Here is a 17,044-nt window from a genome sequence, read left to right on the forward strand (position 1 = left end):
TGTAAATCTCCACACAGCTGCACAAATAATACATTGTGTTTGACAAACATTCGATTCTAAATATTCGGGTTCGAATCCCGGTAGGTGCAAGCATTTATATGATGAATATGGATGTTTGTTTCCGAGTCATGGATGTTTAAATGTATTTATGTATGTTTAAGTAAGTATATTATATTAAATATATAGCTGTCTTGCAACCCATAACACAGGCTATAATGCTTAATTTGGGACAGAAAAATTTGTGTAAAAAGTGTGTCGATATTGTATTAATAGCTGACCAGGCAGACGTTGTTCTGTACATAATAAATAAAATACTGTTTTTTAAAAAATTTTTCATAACACCAAGAATGATTTCGTAGCACATGGTCCTTGTTGTTATAATGAAATTGTTTCACAGCAGAACTGTCAAACCGTGCGTCAATAAATCCTCTCACAGAAAACATGTCCATACAAAACAAATATTGGAAATAATGGTTATTATAAGATTATGGGTCCCAAATCGAAATAAAAAGTATCCTATCTCTCAAGTTGGACTAAACTGCACTCCATGAAGTAATCCCCATTTAAATCAGTTCATTAGTTTAGGAGTCCATCGCGGATAAGGTTATCTTATAGAAAATGATCACTGCCACGAAACAGGAAGGTTACAGGCCTTTTAGGTACCTAGAACGGACTTTTTGTTGTATGCTCCTGGGAATTTTTCCTTTCATTCCACCTTCGCACCACACGCCACAAATTAGGATATCATCCCCACCATCTGGATGTGTGGCGGTCCTCCACAGTGCGGTTTTGAAGGAGCTTTCTTCCACGTACTACAAAGCTGTGGAATGAGCTTCCTTGTGTGGTGTTTCCCGGACGATACGACATGGGCACCTTCAAAAAAAGCGCGTACACCTTCCTTAAAGGCCGGCAACGCTCTTGTGATTCCTCTGGTGTTGCAAGAGAATGTGGGCGGCGGTGATCACTTAACACCAGGTGACCCGTACGCTCGTTTGTCCTCCTATTCCATAAAAAAAAGGGGTGATGACCTAGGTGAGACCACTACTCTATTGTAATAGTTCAGTTCTTCTAGCAGGCATCATAAAGAAGAACCTTTTTATAATATAGAAGAGTTCTTTCTCTATAACATATCATGTAACTAAAAAATATTGTATTTACATTACATTATATACTTAGATTTCATTTAATTTAACTTCTAAAATATTTTACTTATTTTGTGCAATAAGTAAAATATTTTAGAAATATATATTTATTTTATAACAATCTTCTGTAATAATAGAGAATTATTGGTTAGTAAATGGTGAGGCTGTGTTCTCAATTCTCGAAAAAAAAAACATTGTAGTAATAAATAAAAAAAAAATAAAATACTTAAAAACGTCGGGTCGTTGTCTCGTACGATTTTTTTAGACATTAATAATTACTTGGCACCTCGAATGGATGGTAGTGACGTGGAAAAATATACAAAAGCGCAAATCGAACCCGCAACACTCGATAGCCCGCACCGTTCTTAAATCTTGCACTTGGTGCATTTAATTGAATAGTAGACGAACTTATCATACATACAATATGTTATGTTTTTAAAGTGATAACCCTCACTTCTAGGACTGTGGCTTGACTTTAAAAACATAACATATTGTTTAGATCTACAAGAACGACATCTCAAGTCAATTTCCTAATATGCAAATATTGGGGTTGAGCAGGTTATCAACTGTTAAGTAGATCCTGTAGATGAAGCTACAACCTGAGAGTTAAACAATGCAAACAGACTTTTATAACGAGACGCACCGGCACGGAATGCCGGAGGTCGTGGGTTCGAATCCCGCATCGTTCTAAAATTTTGTTTTTCAAATTTTATTTGTGTAAACTTATCATATCTTTGGGGGAGGCCTTTGTCCAGCAGTGGAAGTCTTCCGGCCGATGATAAGATAAACTTGATGATTGTAATACTCGGAAAATTTCTATGGGGACAGGCCACCATCTTCGCGACTCAAGTCCGTACCAATTGCGATAAAAAAAACACAATGGAACAGCATCAGACACTAAATTATTACCAGAACCATTTTTTTTTAATTTGCTTGTATATATACAAGTAGATTGTGAATTAACGTAGAATAACTTAAACCAATGATCAATTTGTAATTTTAAAGTGATATACCACACTTTTGGGATTAATTATACAAATTAAAATTGTTACCGAAATTTATGAACGATGCGGGGCTCGAACCCGCGCCTCTCGGGCGTTGCATGTTTACATTTTACAAAGAGCGACATCTCAAGTCAATTTCCTAATATGCAATAACTAGGATTGAGCAGGTTTGTCAACTGTAAAGTAGATCCTGTAGATGGAGTCACAACCTGAGATTTGAATAAAGCATACAAGATTTACGAACGATGCGTCACTCGAACGGTTGGCTCAGTTGGTAACAGCGCTCGGACGGAACCTGATAGGCGCCGGTTCAAGTCACTCATAAATTCTAGTTACAAAATTTAATTTGTTGAGAGCAATGAAATCATAAACAAAATCCAATATATTAGCCAGATTGGCACACGGAAACTAATTCAACGCGGACAAGTCGCGGACCGCCACACTACAATAATAAAATATTCTATACGTATTGTTCAGTATCGGAATCATTCAGCGTCGAAGCAAACAGATCCCGAACATAACAAGCACAACAAAAGGAAACACCAATCAACTATCTAAACTCGAAATCTAATTCGCCCCAACAGATGCGCCTGCGCACAATGCCGTCCGGGTCAGGAACATAGAGCCAGACGCGGTGCCGTAAGTTTCGCCCGTACGTTGTTCCATGATCGACAGCAACGATAATTTGAATATGGTCAGGCATCGGAGCGTGATCGCTTCGATCGTTCAGCGGGGCTTTGTGAATTAGCAAACGGTCGGATACGATACTTATGTTACGTGTTTAATTTCGTGGAAACTTTATACTATTTTCGATGTTTTGTGTAATTCTAAGAAAGCCGATTGCATCGATACCTCTACCGTACCGTACCGGTACCGATTATTCGGGCTAGAGGTATAGGTACTATACAAAAGCTGTCTCAGGCTGAAATCAGGTCTTGAATACCTATATGTCTCCTATGTAACTTAATAGTGGATAGTGTTCCGGAGAATTATTAGACCTGATTCACCACTAACGCTATCGTCAACATATGGACAAGTTACGTTTTTCCGCAGTGCGGTTTTCAAAGATATTTCTGCCACGTTTTTCATATAAGAGGGCATTACACATGGGCAAAAGGACCACGTGATGGTAAGTGGTGAGACAACGTGATCAAGATATGGGTTGCAGGCCTTTAAGTTGGGATACTCCGAACTTAAAGGTCTTGAAGGTCCATAACGGCCGTTCCCGATATACTACCCACAGAGAGAGATAAATTACTACCTTGTACTGTCAATAATCTGAAGCTGTCCCAATATACCCGATAAGTCATTCTTATCGCCTTATATTGGGACGCGTGAATTGCAATTTCCATACAAACTTCTATCGCTGGTAAGCTATACGTCCTCCCATTGACAGAAAGCGTGTACGGAAAAGGTGAGTTACCGTCGATAAGTTTATTGGGACAGAAAAGTCAACGATAGTTACGATTTTTATCTCAAGTAGGCCACAACCGGAGATAGACTGAATATTGGGAACGGTCGTAAGTCGTATGTACGTATGTACTACCAAACTTTGGAATGAACAGCACAGTGTTTTCTGGATGATAAGGCATGTGTACATTTCTAGTGTGAAAGCGGCGGTAATCTCTTACCTAGAGGTGACTTGATTGCTCGTATATCCTTGGGGTTTGCAGGTAAACACTTTTCTATGATATGGCAACCATAGAAAAGTGAACTTTTTGAAAAATGGAACTTTTTCTAGGCGTACCTACTTACTTTAGAAACAATCAACTTCATGGCTCTAAGAACGACCGTCACAAAACAAAATTACAATTACCAAAGCTTAGTCCAAATAGGAATGAATTGATTTCTAAATCTAAGCAAAGAAGCCGCAGCTAGTAGAATGTATGGGCGGTATACTGACTGTAAGCAAATTTGTTGAAGAAGTCGCCTCTCTCATCAGCTGTCATAGTCTTGTACGAGTCGTGGCCTTCCAGCAGATTGTTCAGCTCGGGGTGATCATTGAAATAGCTCTGGGTCAACTTCTCGTTCAGACGTTCTGCGAAATATACCGAATAGTTACAGACATATAGTGTGTCGATTAAGGCGGTTACATACTCACGAAACTATTCATTGTAAATGCAGCCCAAAACTTTAATGTTATGAGTTATCTGAAGTGTTAATCGTGCTACTTAGATTAACGATACATTTTCGAATTAGAAGTCTCTTTCCAGAGTTCGGCGAGTCAACATCTCATGAGGATGCCTCTTGTAGAGGCGAAACACGTGTCAAATTGGTTGAAGCAGAGTTTCACGTTGCTAATTAACCCGGTCGTTCAGTCGAGGATTCAGCGTGCACGAATTCTTTAGTGGAAGATAAGCTGTGCAGGTGTTACTTGCATTATGCGTAGAACAGCGGGCCTACCATGAACTCTTATTGCGATTCAATTGACAACCTAAAATGTACTGCTTTGTAATTTCGTACCACGACGTGATTAGAGCTATCTAATTTAGGTTGACGTCAAATCGACTGATTAAATCACAATTATGTAATTCGTACCATAAGATAATATCTCAACCTAATCTGGATAGCTTATGTGTCAAAGTGAGCGGTTCGAAAAAGGTTGCTACTTCCTTAGAGGAAAGTGAATCGTGTTATTAATAACTTTTAAAAAAGTGAAAACATACAGAAAAGGAAAATGAAAATACTAAAGACGAGGCAGTAAGGGTCCGGGGCCTGTTTGCAAGAGCGAATTAAAAAAAATGTACTCTGTGCTCCTGTCAAATCAAACATCAATGGACGCACCTCCATCATTTCATAACTCGTTATTTTTACGAAAACACCTAAGCAAACATTCAATTTGTAATTCAAAGAACTATATATACATATTTATATTACTATTATTGAATAAGTGCAAAAAAGGGCTTAATGGTTTATAATTTGACGTTATAAAGCGCAATTTTAAAATGTATTTTTAGTACTTTCTACGCAAATAAACAGCTAAAATCATATCATTTTAGGTTTCGAAACGCAACGCATATGGTTCAAGTAAGACAGACAAAGTTATGCAACGACTGTAGAGCGTCATCTCTTTCTCACACCGCCGACCACAGACAAATTTATTTCGTTAATTCTTCATAAGCGATCCAAACGCGATTCAATAAGGCACTTCATGGAACGAATTTTAGTGATTCAGTTTAGGTACCAAAACTGAACTGCATCGGAATCGCATCGCTTATTAAAACTTGATGGTAGGCCCTCAGTACACGGAAAGAACAGGTTTATAATGCGGGCATGTAGCTGTTACAACAGAGCATACAGTCATATTGACATATGTCATGAAAAGTTAAATGTTTTCAGATCACTGTTTTGTGATAATTAAAATAATTACAGATTTATTTTAACCCCATTCCTATATTTGTTCTGAATACTTAACTCACTGTAGTATTGTATAATAGAAGTGTGTAGGATTGTGTAACTTTTATAGCTTGTAATTAGTTGTTAATTTGTAAGTATTACTTTTGATTTTTGGTTTTTATCTTACCGTTGGTTATCTTTTAACTAAAAGTGTCATATTGTGTTGGAAACTTCACTGGTGAAAGTGTGTGTTTTAAAGTGTGAGGTTTGCTAATGTTTATGATGTTACCTATACATGAATAAATAAAAATAAAATTAAATAATGCTTGAAGACTAACAAATCTTAGCGGAATAAATACTAAAGATAACTCATAATATAATAAAGTAACAATTTCAATTGAAAAAACTATTTGGTATCAATATTTCCCAAGTTGCGGTGAATCGTGTTACCGAAGCCAAAATCAGAACAGTTTATTGTATAGGAAGTGAAAGGACGAGGAGTGGCCAATTCTATGTTATGCCCATATTCTATTGATTTTATTTTTATTCTATTCGGCAAACTTACACCTAGATTATGAACTAGTATATAATTAAATTCTAAAAGCAAATTATGATGAATCTTTTATTTATTGTGGGGCAGTGCGGCCGATATTAATACTATCATTGTGCTGCAGAAGAGGGCTATTCGCGCGATTTATAACCTAAATAAACCTTAAACCATAAACCTAGAAATAAACATTTTGACTGTTGCTTCTCAATACATTTTCGATAATGTTCTGTATGTTCATAAGCACATTGAGGAATTTTCTAGAAACTGTGACATTCATAATGTTAACACGAGGAACAAACATAAACTTGTTATGCCTACTACTCGGTTGGGTCGAGTTAGTAAGTCTTTTGTTGGGCGATGTATATGCTTCTACAAGCATTGGTATTTAAAGAGAAATTACCAGGAGGGTACCGGCTCTTGTAGAGCCAGAGAATCCCTCCCCGAGCATTCGCGCTCGGGCTGCCCTTCGTATTCTGGGGAGGGCACAGTACCGTGTATGTCACAGGATAAACAGGGCAGCAACACCACGGCACCCCGCTCCACGCTTAATGTGGACTTTTGTAACATCCGGGGAATTCACTCCAACTTAAACGCCGTCCACCACCACCTTGAGACGTCGCAGCCGGCCTTGTTTTTCCTTACGGAGACGCAGATATCTCGACCTAGCGATACGTCATATTTTACGTACCCCGGGTACAAAATTGAGCATAATTTCATGCCTCATGCCGGGGTATGTGTGTACGTTAGGGAGGATATCTGCTGTCGCCGTCTCGGCAATTTTGAGGGTAGGGGCCTGTCTACTCTCTGGCTCCGCGTAGATTTAGAGGACCGCGTCCGCATCTATGCGTGTGTCTACAGGTCCCATAGTGGTAACGCAGAAACGGATCACCTCATGGGCTGCGTTCAAGCGGCATTTGATGACGTGCTTGCTCAGATCCCCTCCGCTGAAATCGTAGTCTTGGGTGATTTCAACGGGCACAATGCCGAATGGCTTGGATCACGTACCACAGACTACGCAGGGCGATCTGTGCATAATTTTGCATTGGCGTATGGTCTGTCCCAATTGGTTGAGTCACCGACGCGGCTCCCGGATGTGGATAGCCACATGCCGTCCTTATTAGATCTTCTGCTGACTACACATCCCGATGGTTACCAGGTCTCTGTCGACGCCCCTCTCGGAACGTCCGACCATTGCCTGGTCAGGAGTGTAGTGCCTATCCGACGCCAACGTCGCAGACCACCAGCGACCCGCCGCGTTTGGCACTACAAGTCAGCAGATTGGGATAGGATGCGTTCCTTTTTTGCATCCTACCCTTGGGGCAGGGTTTGTTTCCCTTCGGATGATCCTAGTGCCTGCGCCGTTGCAGTAGCCGATGTGATACTGCAGGGAATGGATATTTTTATACCAAGCTCTGTAGTACCGATCGGTGGCAGATCACAGCCCTGGTTCGATGCGTCAGTTAAAGCAGCATCTGACTGCAAAAAACAGGCGTATCGAACTTGGGTTGCGGCGCTGGGCTCAAAGGATCCGAACTGCAAAGTTCTGAAGAGGAAATATAACCGTGCCTCTAGATTTTTTAAGCGGCAAATCGCCCGTGCGAAATCGAAGCACGTCGTCAAAATTGGCGAGCAGCTTTCCAGTTACCCGACCGGAACACGCAAGTTCTGGTCGTTGTCGAAAGCTGCTCTTGGTAACTTCAACCAGCCGTCCATGCCGCCGTTGCACATGAGGAATGACACCCTGGCCCATACGGCAAAAGAGAAAGCCGATCTCCTGTGCACTCTTTTTGCCTTCAACTCGACTCTTGACGACAACGGAAAAACACCGCCGACCATCTCGCGGTGTCAGAGCTCCATGCCTGAAGTACAGTTCCGACAGAAAACTGTTAGGCGAGCTCTGTTTTCGTTGGACGTCAGGAAGTCGAGCGGGCCGGATGGCATTTCTCCAATCGTGCTTAGGACGTTTGCCCCTGAGTTGACGCCGGTGCTAACGCGTTTATTCCGGCACTCTTATTCAAAAGGCGTTGTCCCTGATTCATGGAAGTCAGCCCTTGTCCATCCGATCCCAAAAAAAGGAGACAGTTCGGATCCGGCAAACTACAGGCCTATTGCGATTACCTCCCTACTCTCCAAAATCATGGAGAGCATAATTAACCGCCAGCTCTTGGCATACCTTGAGGGTCACCAGTTGATCAACGACCGGCAGTACGGCTTTCGCAATGGTCGGTCGACTGGCGATCTTCTGGTATACCTAACACATAGATGGGCGGCGGCTATTGAAAGCAAGGGGGAAGGCCTGGCAGTTGGTCTGGATATAGCGAAGGCCTTTGATCGTGTATGGCACAAGGCGCTCCTCGCAAAACTTCCATCATTTGGGCTTCCCGAGAGCTTATGCAAGTGGACCTCCAGCTTCCTCACTGGGCGCAGCATACAGGTCGTTATCGACGGTTATTGCTCAAATCCCAAGCCCGTGAACGCTGGAGTTCCCCAAGGCTGTGTGCTATCTCCCACGCTGTTTCTTCTGCATATCAATGATATGTTGGACACCGCCAACATGCATTGCTATGCAGACGACAGCACTGGTGATGCCGTATACACGGGCCATGCAGGTCTCTCTCGGGAAAACGTCGACCAGTGCCGGGAGAAACTTGTGTCTTCTATCGAGTCCTCTCTCGAGAAGGTCGCGGAATGGGGTAAGTTGAACCTTGTTCAATTTAACCCCCAGAAGACTCAAGTTTGCGCGTTTACCACTAAAAAAACCCCATTTGCCGTATCACCGCTCTTCGAGAACACTTCCCTTAAAGCCTCGCCTAGTATCGGAATACTGGGTCTCGAAATCTCGAGCAATTGCCAATTCCGTGGCTATCTGGAGGGCAAAGCCAAACTGGCTTCAAAGAAACTGGGCGTCATAAATAGAGCACGGCAATACTTCAAGCCGGCCCACATTCTAGCGCTCTACAAAGCGCAGGTCCGGCCTCACATGGAGTATTGCTGTCATCTCTGGTCTGGCGCACCCCAGTATCAGCTCGATCCATTTGACCGCGTGCAACGCAGAGCAGCTCGAATTGTCGGGAACCCAGTACTCTGTGAACGGCTGGATCATTTGGCGTTGCGTAGAGACGTCGCTTCATTGTGTGTTTTCTACCGCATCTATCACGGGGAGTGTTCCGAAGAGCTGTTCAACCTGATTCCTGCCGCCGAATTCCACCTTCGCACGACACGCCACAAGTTAGGATTTCATCCCCACCATCTGGATGTGTGGCGGTCCTCCACAGTGCGGTTTTCAAGGAGCTTTCTTCCTCGTACCACGAAGCTGTGGAATGAGCTTCCGTGTGCGGTGTTTCCGGGACGATACGACACGGGTACCTTCAAGAAAAGCGCGTACACCTTCCTTAAAGGCCGGCAACGCTCTTGTGATTCCTCTGGTGTTGCAGGAGAGTGTGGGCGGCGGTGATCACTTAACACCAGGTGACCCGTACGCTCGTTTGTCCTCCTATTCCATAAAAAAAAAAAATTATAAATGTTTATTGTACGATATTACGTTGTAATCCATATTTTATATTAAAAAAAAAGCCCGCTGAGTTTCTTGCGCCCATTCTTCTCAGGTCTGAGGCAGTCTCTTTTGAATGGGTGGTAGTTTTTGACGTTCAATAAGTGATTTTAAATTTATATATTTTGAATAAAAATATTTGAATTTGAATTTGAATATCATTAAGCCGGCCCTGCATTCTTCAAAACAGTACATAACAGTACAAGTGCATCGTCCAATTCTGGCAACAATATAAAAACCGTGGCACGTAGCTTTAGCCGAACTCACTTTTTCTATCTATTAATACCTGTTTCTACTACCACTGCAATATTAGAATTAGTGAATATTACGCGTTTTATATACCCAGCGACGGTTATATTGCCATATAAAATAATAAAAAAAATCAATAATTAAAATTTTTGAGGTATAAAAAATGTATAACAACCGATTCTCAGACCTACCAAATATATCGTACATAAAATTCATCGTACTACAATAATCATTATATATTCGATTGTCATCTTGCAACTCTATTGCGTATCTGTGGATGGAATAGAATAATATTAAAATCGCGATAAAAAATTCGTGCTGATCGTAGACGGGTGAAAATTTGAAGTTGTACGTATTTTAATACTGAATCATAATAAAATTAAAAAAAAAATAGGAGTAGACTAGACTAGTGGACTACCCTTAATATTTAGGGGGATGAAAAAAAGATGTTGTTCTATTCTCAGACCTACCCAATATGCACACAAAATTTGAAGAGAATCATTCAAGCCGTTTTGGAGGAGTTTAACTACAAACACCGCGAAACGAGAATTTGATATATTAGATGTAGGTATATCCGAAACCATAGCTGTATACTGTGCATATTGAACCAGCTGCAAACAATGTCGTCAATATTCTTGCTCCGAGAGGCCAAAAAAAACTCGTAGATCACTTAACCAGAAGTGAACCTGTCGACTAATTACTTTCGAGAACCGTCTGAATGATTCCAAAAATCTTATACTCTGAAACATTCGGGCACCACCCCACCCTCCGCACCAACTCTAGAACCAAGCATTCTGTGTATTTATCGATTTATCGCTAACACGACTCGTATTTTTATAAAGTCAAAAATATCACCCTTCAATGGGATTCCAACCTTGCAACGTATGACGCTAGGTCGAGATCTGGTTGTCCTGCGATTGTTCCGTAGGCTGTTTGGTTCGGAGGTCATATAAAAATGCCGTCTTGTAGGCCGCCCCTCCCGAAGCGACATTTTTACAAAGGGAGGCGGGAGGCCACCCATGGGCTCTTGTCATTCCGTTGTCATCCAGGGTATTCCTACAAGCTCGGCGTCGACAATGCTGTTTAGTATTTTCGAGATGAAAATAGGTGAAAAAATGCGTAGGAAATGGCGAACAAAGGCGCCCTTGGGCGAGACCGCCGCCATCGGTAAATGAACGCTTTGTTGGTTCGTCCGGACCTCCGCCGTTACATTAGACTTGTCATTTCCATTAGACAGCCGGCGGCGGAGCAACCCGCGCCGCATTACCGTTTCAATTACACGAAGTGCCTCGTGACAACAATCACCTTTATTCGTCGTCAGTTTTAATCAGAGATTCCCAATTTTAAGAAGAGTACTTTTTCCTATTGTTTAACAATTGTACTTAGGTAATGTACATTCAATTTTGAATAAGTGAAGCATTATTCCTAACTAACGAAGAAAATAGAGTTTAAGAAGATATCTATAATGAAAATTGTTGAGTGAATATTGAATGTTGATGTTGATAAAATTATATTGGGAATAAAAGAGTCGGGAATGGCCTATTTAAGCGTAAAATCCACGATAAGATCGATGATATTTTGGAAAGGGGTCAGGTCTTTATTATTATAGAAGATGAGGACTAACGAACATACGGGTCACATGGTGTTAAGTGATCACTGCTGCTCATTCTCCTGCAACACCACGGGAATCATAGGAATATTTTTAAGTTTACACACTTTTTTACGCTAGGTGTTACGGAACTGCGCAAACGTGTTAAGCTACGCGACAGATACTGTGGAGGAACGCCGTGCAACTAAATAGTGTGGATGATTACCAAGTTTGTGGCTTATTGTGCGTAATGGAATCTGGTCAAACAACTTTCTAGAACACTTCTTGAAAATTGACTCCCTAACTTAAACGGGGTAGAAGACGTAAAGAATCGTTCACAAAGTACTGGTCTCCCGACAATCATAGCTTTGCGTTACACGCGGTTAAGTGGTTCGAGCGAATACTTGGGTGTAACAGATCAGAGATGAGAGCAATACTCCAATAGACTTGTGCTTTAAGAGCAACAAAATGTGGGCCAGCTTGAAGTATTATTGCCTTGCTCTAGTTATAACCCCCAGTTTATACGGAGCCAATTTGAGTTAACTTCCAGACGACCAGTCAACTCAAGAAAGTCCAAGGAAAACAGATTTCGCTACTTGTTCTACCTAAGCTGTACTTCAGGCATTGAGCTCTGACACCATGGGATGGTCGTCGAAGTATTTCCACTGTTGTTGAAAGTCAATTTAGAGGCAAAACTAGTGCTCAAAACACCAAGCAGTCCAATGCCTGTGTTAAAGTTGACAAAAATGAACCTAATTTTATTTTCATGTGAAAAGTTATATGTTTTCTCATTTAATTTGAATGTATAGTGCGTATTTTAGGTTGCTAATACATAAAATAGCAATATTTTCAAAAATGTAGTCCTACTTCCAAAAATACATTTCTTTTATTTGTCTAAATAGGTAATAATAATAACATGGGTTAGTAGGGGCTGCTCATAATCCGATCTACATTGATTGCATATAAATCGTGCCAATGCAGGAAAACCCTGATTTAACTGCCTCCCAGTAAGGCTTTTAAATATAGGTAAATATATAAAATCTAATAATAAAGTAGTAAAAGTTTTGTTAATTATTTTCTGTGATTTATCTGTATGTTTTTTTTAGTGGTTAATAAAGTTTTCATTCATTCATTCAATTCCAAAAGGAATATGTTTTAGTAATAGCTCCACAATACTGACAGACATTCCGCTCGCCAAGACTAAAAAACAAGCCCTCGAGAACATCAAAATCGAGCGACACACCTTGAGGTTTTGTCTTGTCAGTGCAGGCATTGCCGATATAGCTGACTAGTGCCGCAAGGCTTTGAGTCGCCGAATTGTATGGCCATGCCGTATCGTTTTACATCGCGTCTCATACTAACGCTGACGGAGTTATCAATGGCCAAATATGAGGGATATGAAATGAATGGGCTCAATGTGGAATGCTATCGATTGATAACACGTGGTGTGGACCCATTGTTTTCGGGTTTCGTAACCAAAGGGGCACGGACGCTGAAGTCAGTTACCAACAGACGAACACACAACTAACTAATAATCCGCTATAGATTCAGTTAATCAACAGAATCCTATAATCTAATAATTTCCTACATACTAGGTGTAATAAAACACGTTCTGTGATTTTAAATACATGCGAAGTAAAGTTATTCCAAAACTTTAAACATAAAAAACACACAAACCATTTAAAACTTTTTCGGCCTTACAAATAAAATTAGCATAAAGTTATAACTAAGCATAAACCAAGAATATGTAAAATGTTTACAAATAGACATTTTGCGTACGAATGGTTTGTTCGGACGTATAACGTTTATTTGCAAGGCAGCTTGTTATTCGGAAAACTTCAGAATTATCATTGTATTGACAGTGTTGTCAACGATATTGTAAACATTTTGCTATAAGTAATATATAATCATCAGTTATAACTTTATACTAAGTTTATTTATAAGGCCGTTTGTCTTTATCTTACCTTTGTCACTACAGAATTACATAACAGGGAGAAGTAATTTTAAACTTCGAGTAACTTTTTTTCAAAGAAAAGACTTCGAGTCTCTCAAAGAAAATTTTAAATAAATAAATATTATGACTGTTCCTTGTTAGTATACTAAATGAAAATTTAATATACGTTCACAAAAATCGTCACCTTTTTGCTGCTAATGGTGATTTTCATTATTATAACACTAGAAATAAGGGATTGCTTGTAACTAATTCTAGTAGGCTTTATAAAATACATAATAGCTTTAAATGTATACTCTTTTACGAGGGCTGCACTAAAAGTAACGGGAAAGGAATATTTCCACTGTTCCTGTCATATTAAAATCTTTTTAATTGAATACTCCTTGGTTTTAAAAATCGAATACCATTGATTTATTTAAAAAAAGATTCTCAGTCTTGTCACAAGATCTTTTCAAACATTTTTAGTCGTTGAGAAAATGGAATTGACTTGAGAAAATTTTAGAGCGATGATTTATTATTACTTTCGAAGTGGTTTAACACAAAAACAGTGTGTTGACCGGATGATTTCTGCATTTGGTGATGAAGCCCCATCCAAAACCACAATTTATCGCTGCTTGCTGAATTTTAACGTGGACGTGTCAAGCTCAGTGATGATCCCCGTCAAGGTCGTCCAAAAACTGCAGTCACCAAAGAAGACGTTGATGCTGTGCGTAAGCTGATTGAGGAAGATCGACATGTGACATACCGCGAAATTCAGGCAACTTTAGACATTGCCATGAGTCAAATACAAATAATCTTGCATGAACAATTAGGTTTAAAAAAATTGTTTTCCCGATCCATTCCGCATTTGCTCTGTGAAGAGCAAAAACGGCTCGCGTTACTTGGTGCGTCAGAACTTTCGAAAGTTTACACGCAGGATCCTCAAATGCTGTATACAACATCGTATCAGGTGACGAATCCTGGATATACGCGTACGGACCCGAAACAAAAAACCAGTCACGAGTTTGGGTGTTCGAAAATGAGTTAAAGCCAACAAAAATTGTTCGTTCACGGAGTGTTGCATAAAAATGGTGGCCACGTTTGTCTCCGAAACCGGCCATGTTGCGACTATTCCTCTTGAGGGACAAAGAACGGTTAATACAGAATGGTATGCTAGCATTTGTTTGCCACAGATCGCTTCTGAACTCCGTAAAGAGAACTGCAACCGCCGCATCATCCTCCATCACGACAATGCGAGTTCTCACACCTCGCACAGAACAAAAGAGTTTTGAAAGCAAGAAAATATAGAATTATTACACCATCCGCCGTACAGCCCCGACCTAAGCCCTAATGATTACTATACTTTCCCTAAAATAAAGAATAAATTGCGTGGTCAGAGATTTTCATCACCTGAAGAAGCTGTGGACGCCTACAAAACGGCCATTTTGGAGACCCCAACTTCCGAATGGAATGGTTGCTTCAATGATTGGTTCCATCGTATGGAAAAATGTGTCAAATTTCTCGGAGAATACTTCGAAAAGCAATTAATACATTTTTAAATAGTAATGTTGTGTCACTTCCTTGATTCCCGAAATTTTCAGTGCTGCCCTCGTATAATAAAGTTCCAGCCACTGTTCAGGCATGATAAATAAATGTAAATGTCTTATTAAAAAATGGATATATCGCAAATCCTACTACTGCACAGCTGAATATCTAAGCGATCGGACAGCCTGGGACTAGATTATAATTATTTAATAGCAATAGCAATGACAGTACAATATTGTATATTTCATTAAAAAGAGCTCAAAAAAAACATGCTGTGAGAGTTTCTTGCGCCACTTCTTCTCTCTCAGAGCGTCATTTGTTTCCCAAGGGGAAGTAGTGTCTAGTATATTAGAAATGACATCAAAAAGAATTCTAAAGGAATCAATTTTGAGAAAATAAATGCCTCGTATGCCTTTTACACTGCGTTTATTAATAAGATATATATAGTGTATTAAAAGTTTCCTTGTCTGTGAAACTTAACATGTGACGTATTTCAGTTAAGCATAATACATATTACGATTGCCCTATCGCAAGAAAAGAATAATAGATATTATTGTTCAGAAATCTGTAAACACTCGTATTATATCTAGTAACAGCACACACAGCTTTATCAATTTTCATATTTTTTCCATTTATTGTTCTAAACAAAATATACAGTAAAAGTTATTTATCTAAATAACACGTATTGACTTTCATTATGTAGTTACTTGGATGGTTGTTTAATACACAAATAAAATTTGAAAAACAAAATTTTATGAACGATGCGGGTTTCGAACCCACGACCTCCGACATTCCGTGCCGGTGCTCTAAACTACTGAGCTAACCGTTTGATTACCGCCTCGTTATAAAATTCTGTAAAGTAGATCCTGTAGATGAAGCCACAACCTGAGAGTTGAACAAATCAAACAGAATTTTATAAAGAGGCGGTAATCGAACGGTTAGCTCAGTTGGTTAGAGCACCGGCACGGAACGCCGGAGGTCGTGGGTTCGAATCCCGCATCGTTCATAAAATTTTGTTTTTCAAATTTTATTTGTGTATTAATCCTAGAAGTGAAGGTTATCACTTTAAAAACATAACAAATTGTTTGGATTGTTTAAGATATCACAGAATTTGGCTGAATGGAACAAACACTCTTTGAACTGATTCTGATTCATCTTCCACCTCTTAGATATCATCATCACCATCTGGATGTGTGGTGTTCTTCATCAGTTGTATGTGGTGTTTTTTGCAACGAACTAAATAATTAAATGAGCTTTCTTAATATTAGACACATAACAGTTTAATATAAAGCGCATAATTAAGATCTTGTCTGGATTTGGCTTTAATAACGATTCCTACTCACACAAATAAAATTTGAAAACAAAAAATTTTAAAAAACAAAAAGGGACTCGAACCACGTCGAAGCCACAACCTGAGAATTGAACAAAGCATACAATATTTTATCAGCGATACGTCACTCTAACGGTTGGCAGAGTTGGAAGTGTGCTCGCACGGAACGCGAGAGGTCACGGGTTCAAGGCCCGCATCATTCATAAAATTTTGTTTTCAAACTTTATTTGTGTGATAATTCTCAGAAGTGAGGGTTATCACTTTAAACACATAAGAAATTGTTTAGGTTTCCAAGAGCGAAATCTCGAGTCAATTTCCTAATATGCAAATATTTTGGTCGAGCAGGTTATCAACTGTAAAGTAGATGCTGTAGATGAGGCCACAACCTGAGATTTGTACAAAGCATACAAGATTTTATCAACGATACGTCACTCAAACGGTTGGCAAAGTTGAAAGTGCACGGAACACGATAGGTCGCGGGTTCGAGTCCCGCATCGTTCATAAAATTATGTTTTCAAATTTTATTTGTGTTATTAATCCCAGACGTCAGGTAACTTTTTTTATGGAATAGGAGGAAAAACGAGGGTACGGGTCACGTGGTGTTAAGTGATCACCGCCGCCCACAATCTCTTGCAGCACCAGAGGAATCACAGGAGCGTTGCTGGCCTTTAAGGAAGGAGTACGCGCTTTTTTTGAAGGTACCCATGTCGTATCGTCGTATCGTCCCGTAAACACCGCACAAGGAAGCTCATTCGACAGCTTTGTCAAGAAGAAAGCTCCTTGAAAACCGCACTGTGGAGGAACGCCACACATCCAGCTG

At 40.0% G+C, this 17,044-nt stretch overlaps 2 protein-coding genes across 5 annotated transcripts in view; one reads left to right on the plus strand and one right to left on the minus strand.

Annotated features, from left to right (window-relative positions):
* LOC126975738 (zinc finger protein 573-like) overlaps nucleotides 1-17,044 on the plus strand; it is a 358,061-nt gene that overhangs the window by 80,776 nt on the left and 260,241 nt on the right. The gene's annotated exons all lie outside the window — the stretch shown is intronic.
* The window catches only part of LOC126975737 (Fanconi anemia group J protein homolog), a 115,597-nt gene that overhangs the window by 54,481 nt on the left and 44,072 nt on the right, over nucleotides 1-17,044 (minus strand). For 2 of the 3 annotated variants that reach the window (XM_050823747.1, XM_050823746.1), the window contains exon 3: nucleotides 4,050-4,184. The exons of the other annotated variant lie outside the window; for it this stretch is intronic. In XM_050823747.1, coding sequence (XP_050679704.1) covers nucleotides 4,050-4,184 — 135 coding nt within the window. The remainder of the gene's footprint in view (nucleotides 1-4,049; nucleotides 4,185-17,044) is intronic. 3 annotated transcript variants of the gene reach the window in all.

This window comes from Leptidea sinapis, chromosome 37 (genome assembly GCF_905404315.1).
Source record: "Leptidea sinapis chromosome 37, ilLepSina1.1, whole genome shotgun sequence".
NCBI lineage: Eukaryota > Metazoa > Arthropoda > Insecta > Lepidoptera > Pieridae > Leptidea > Leptidea sinapis.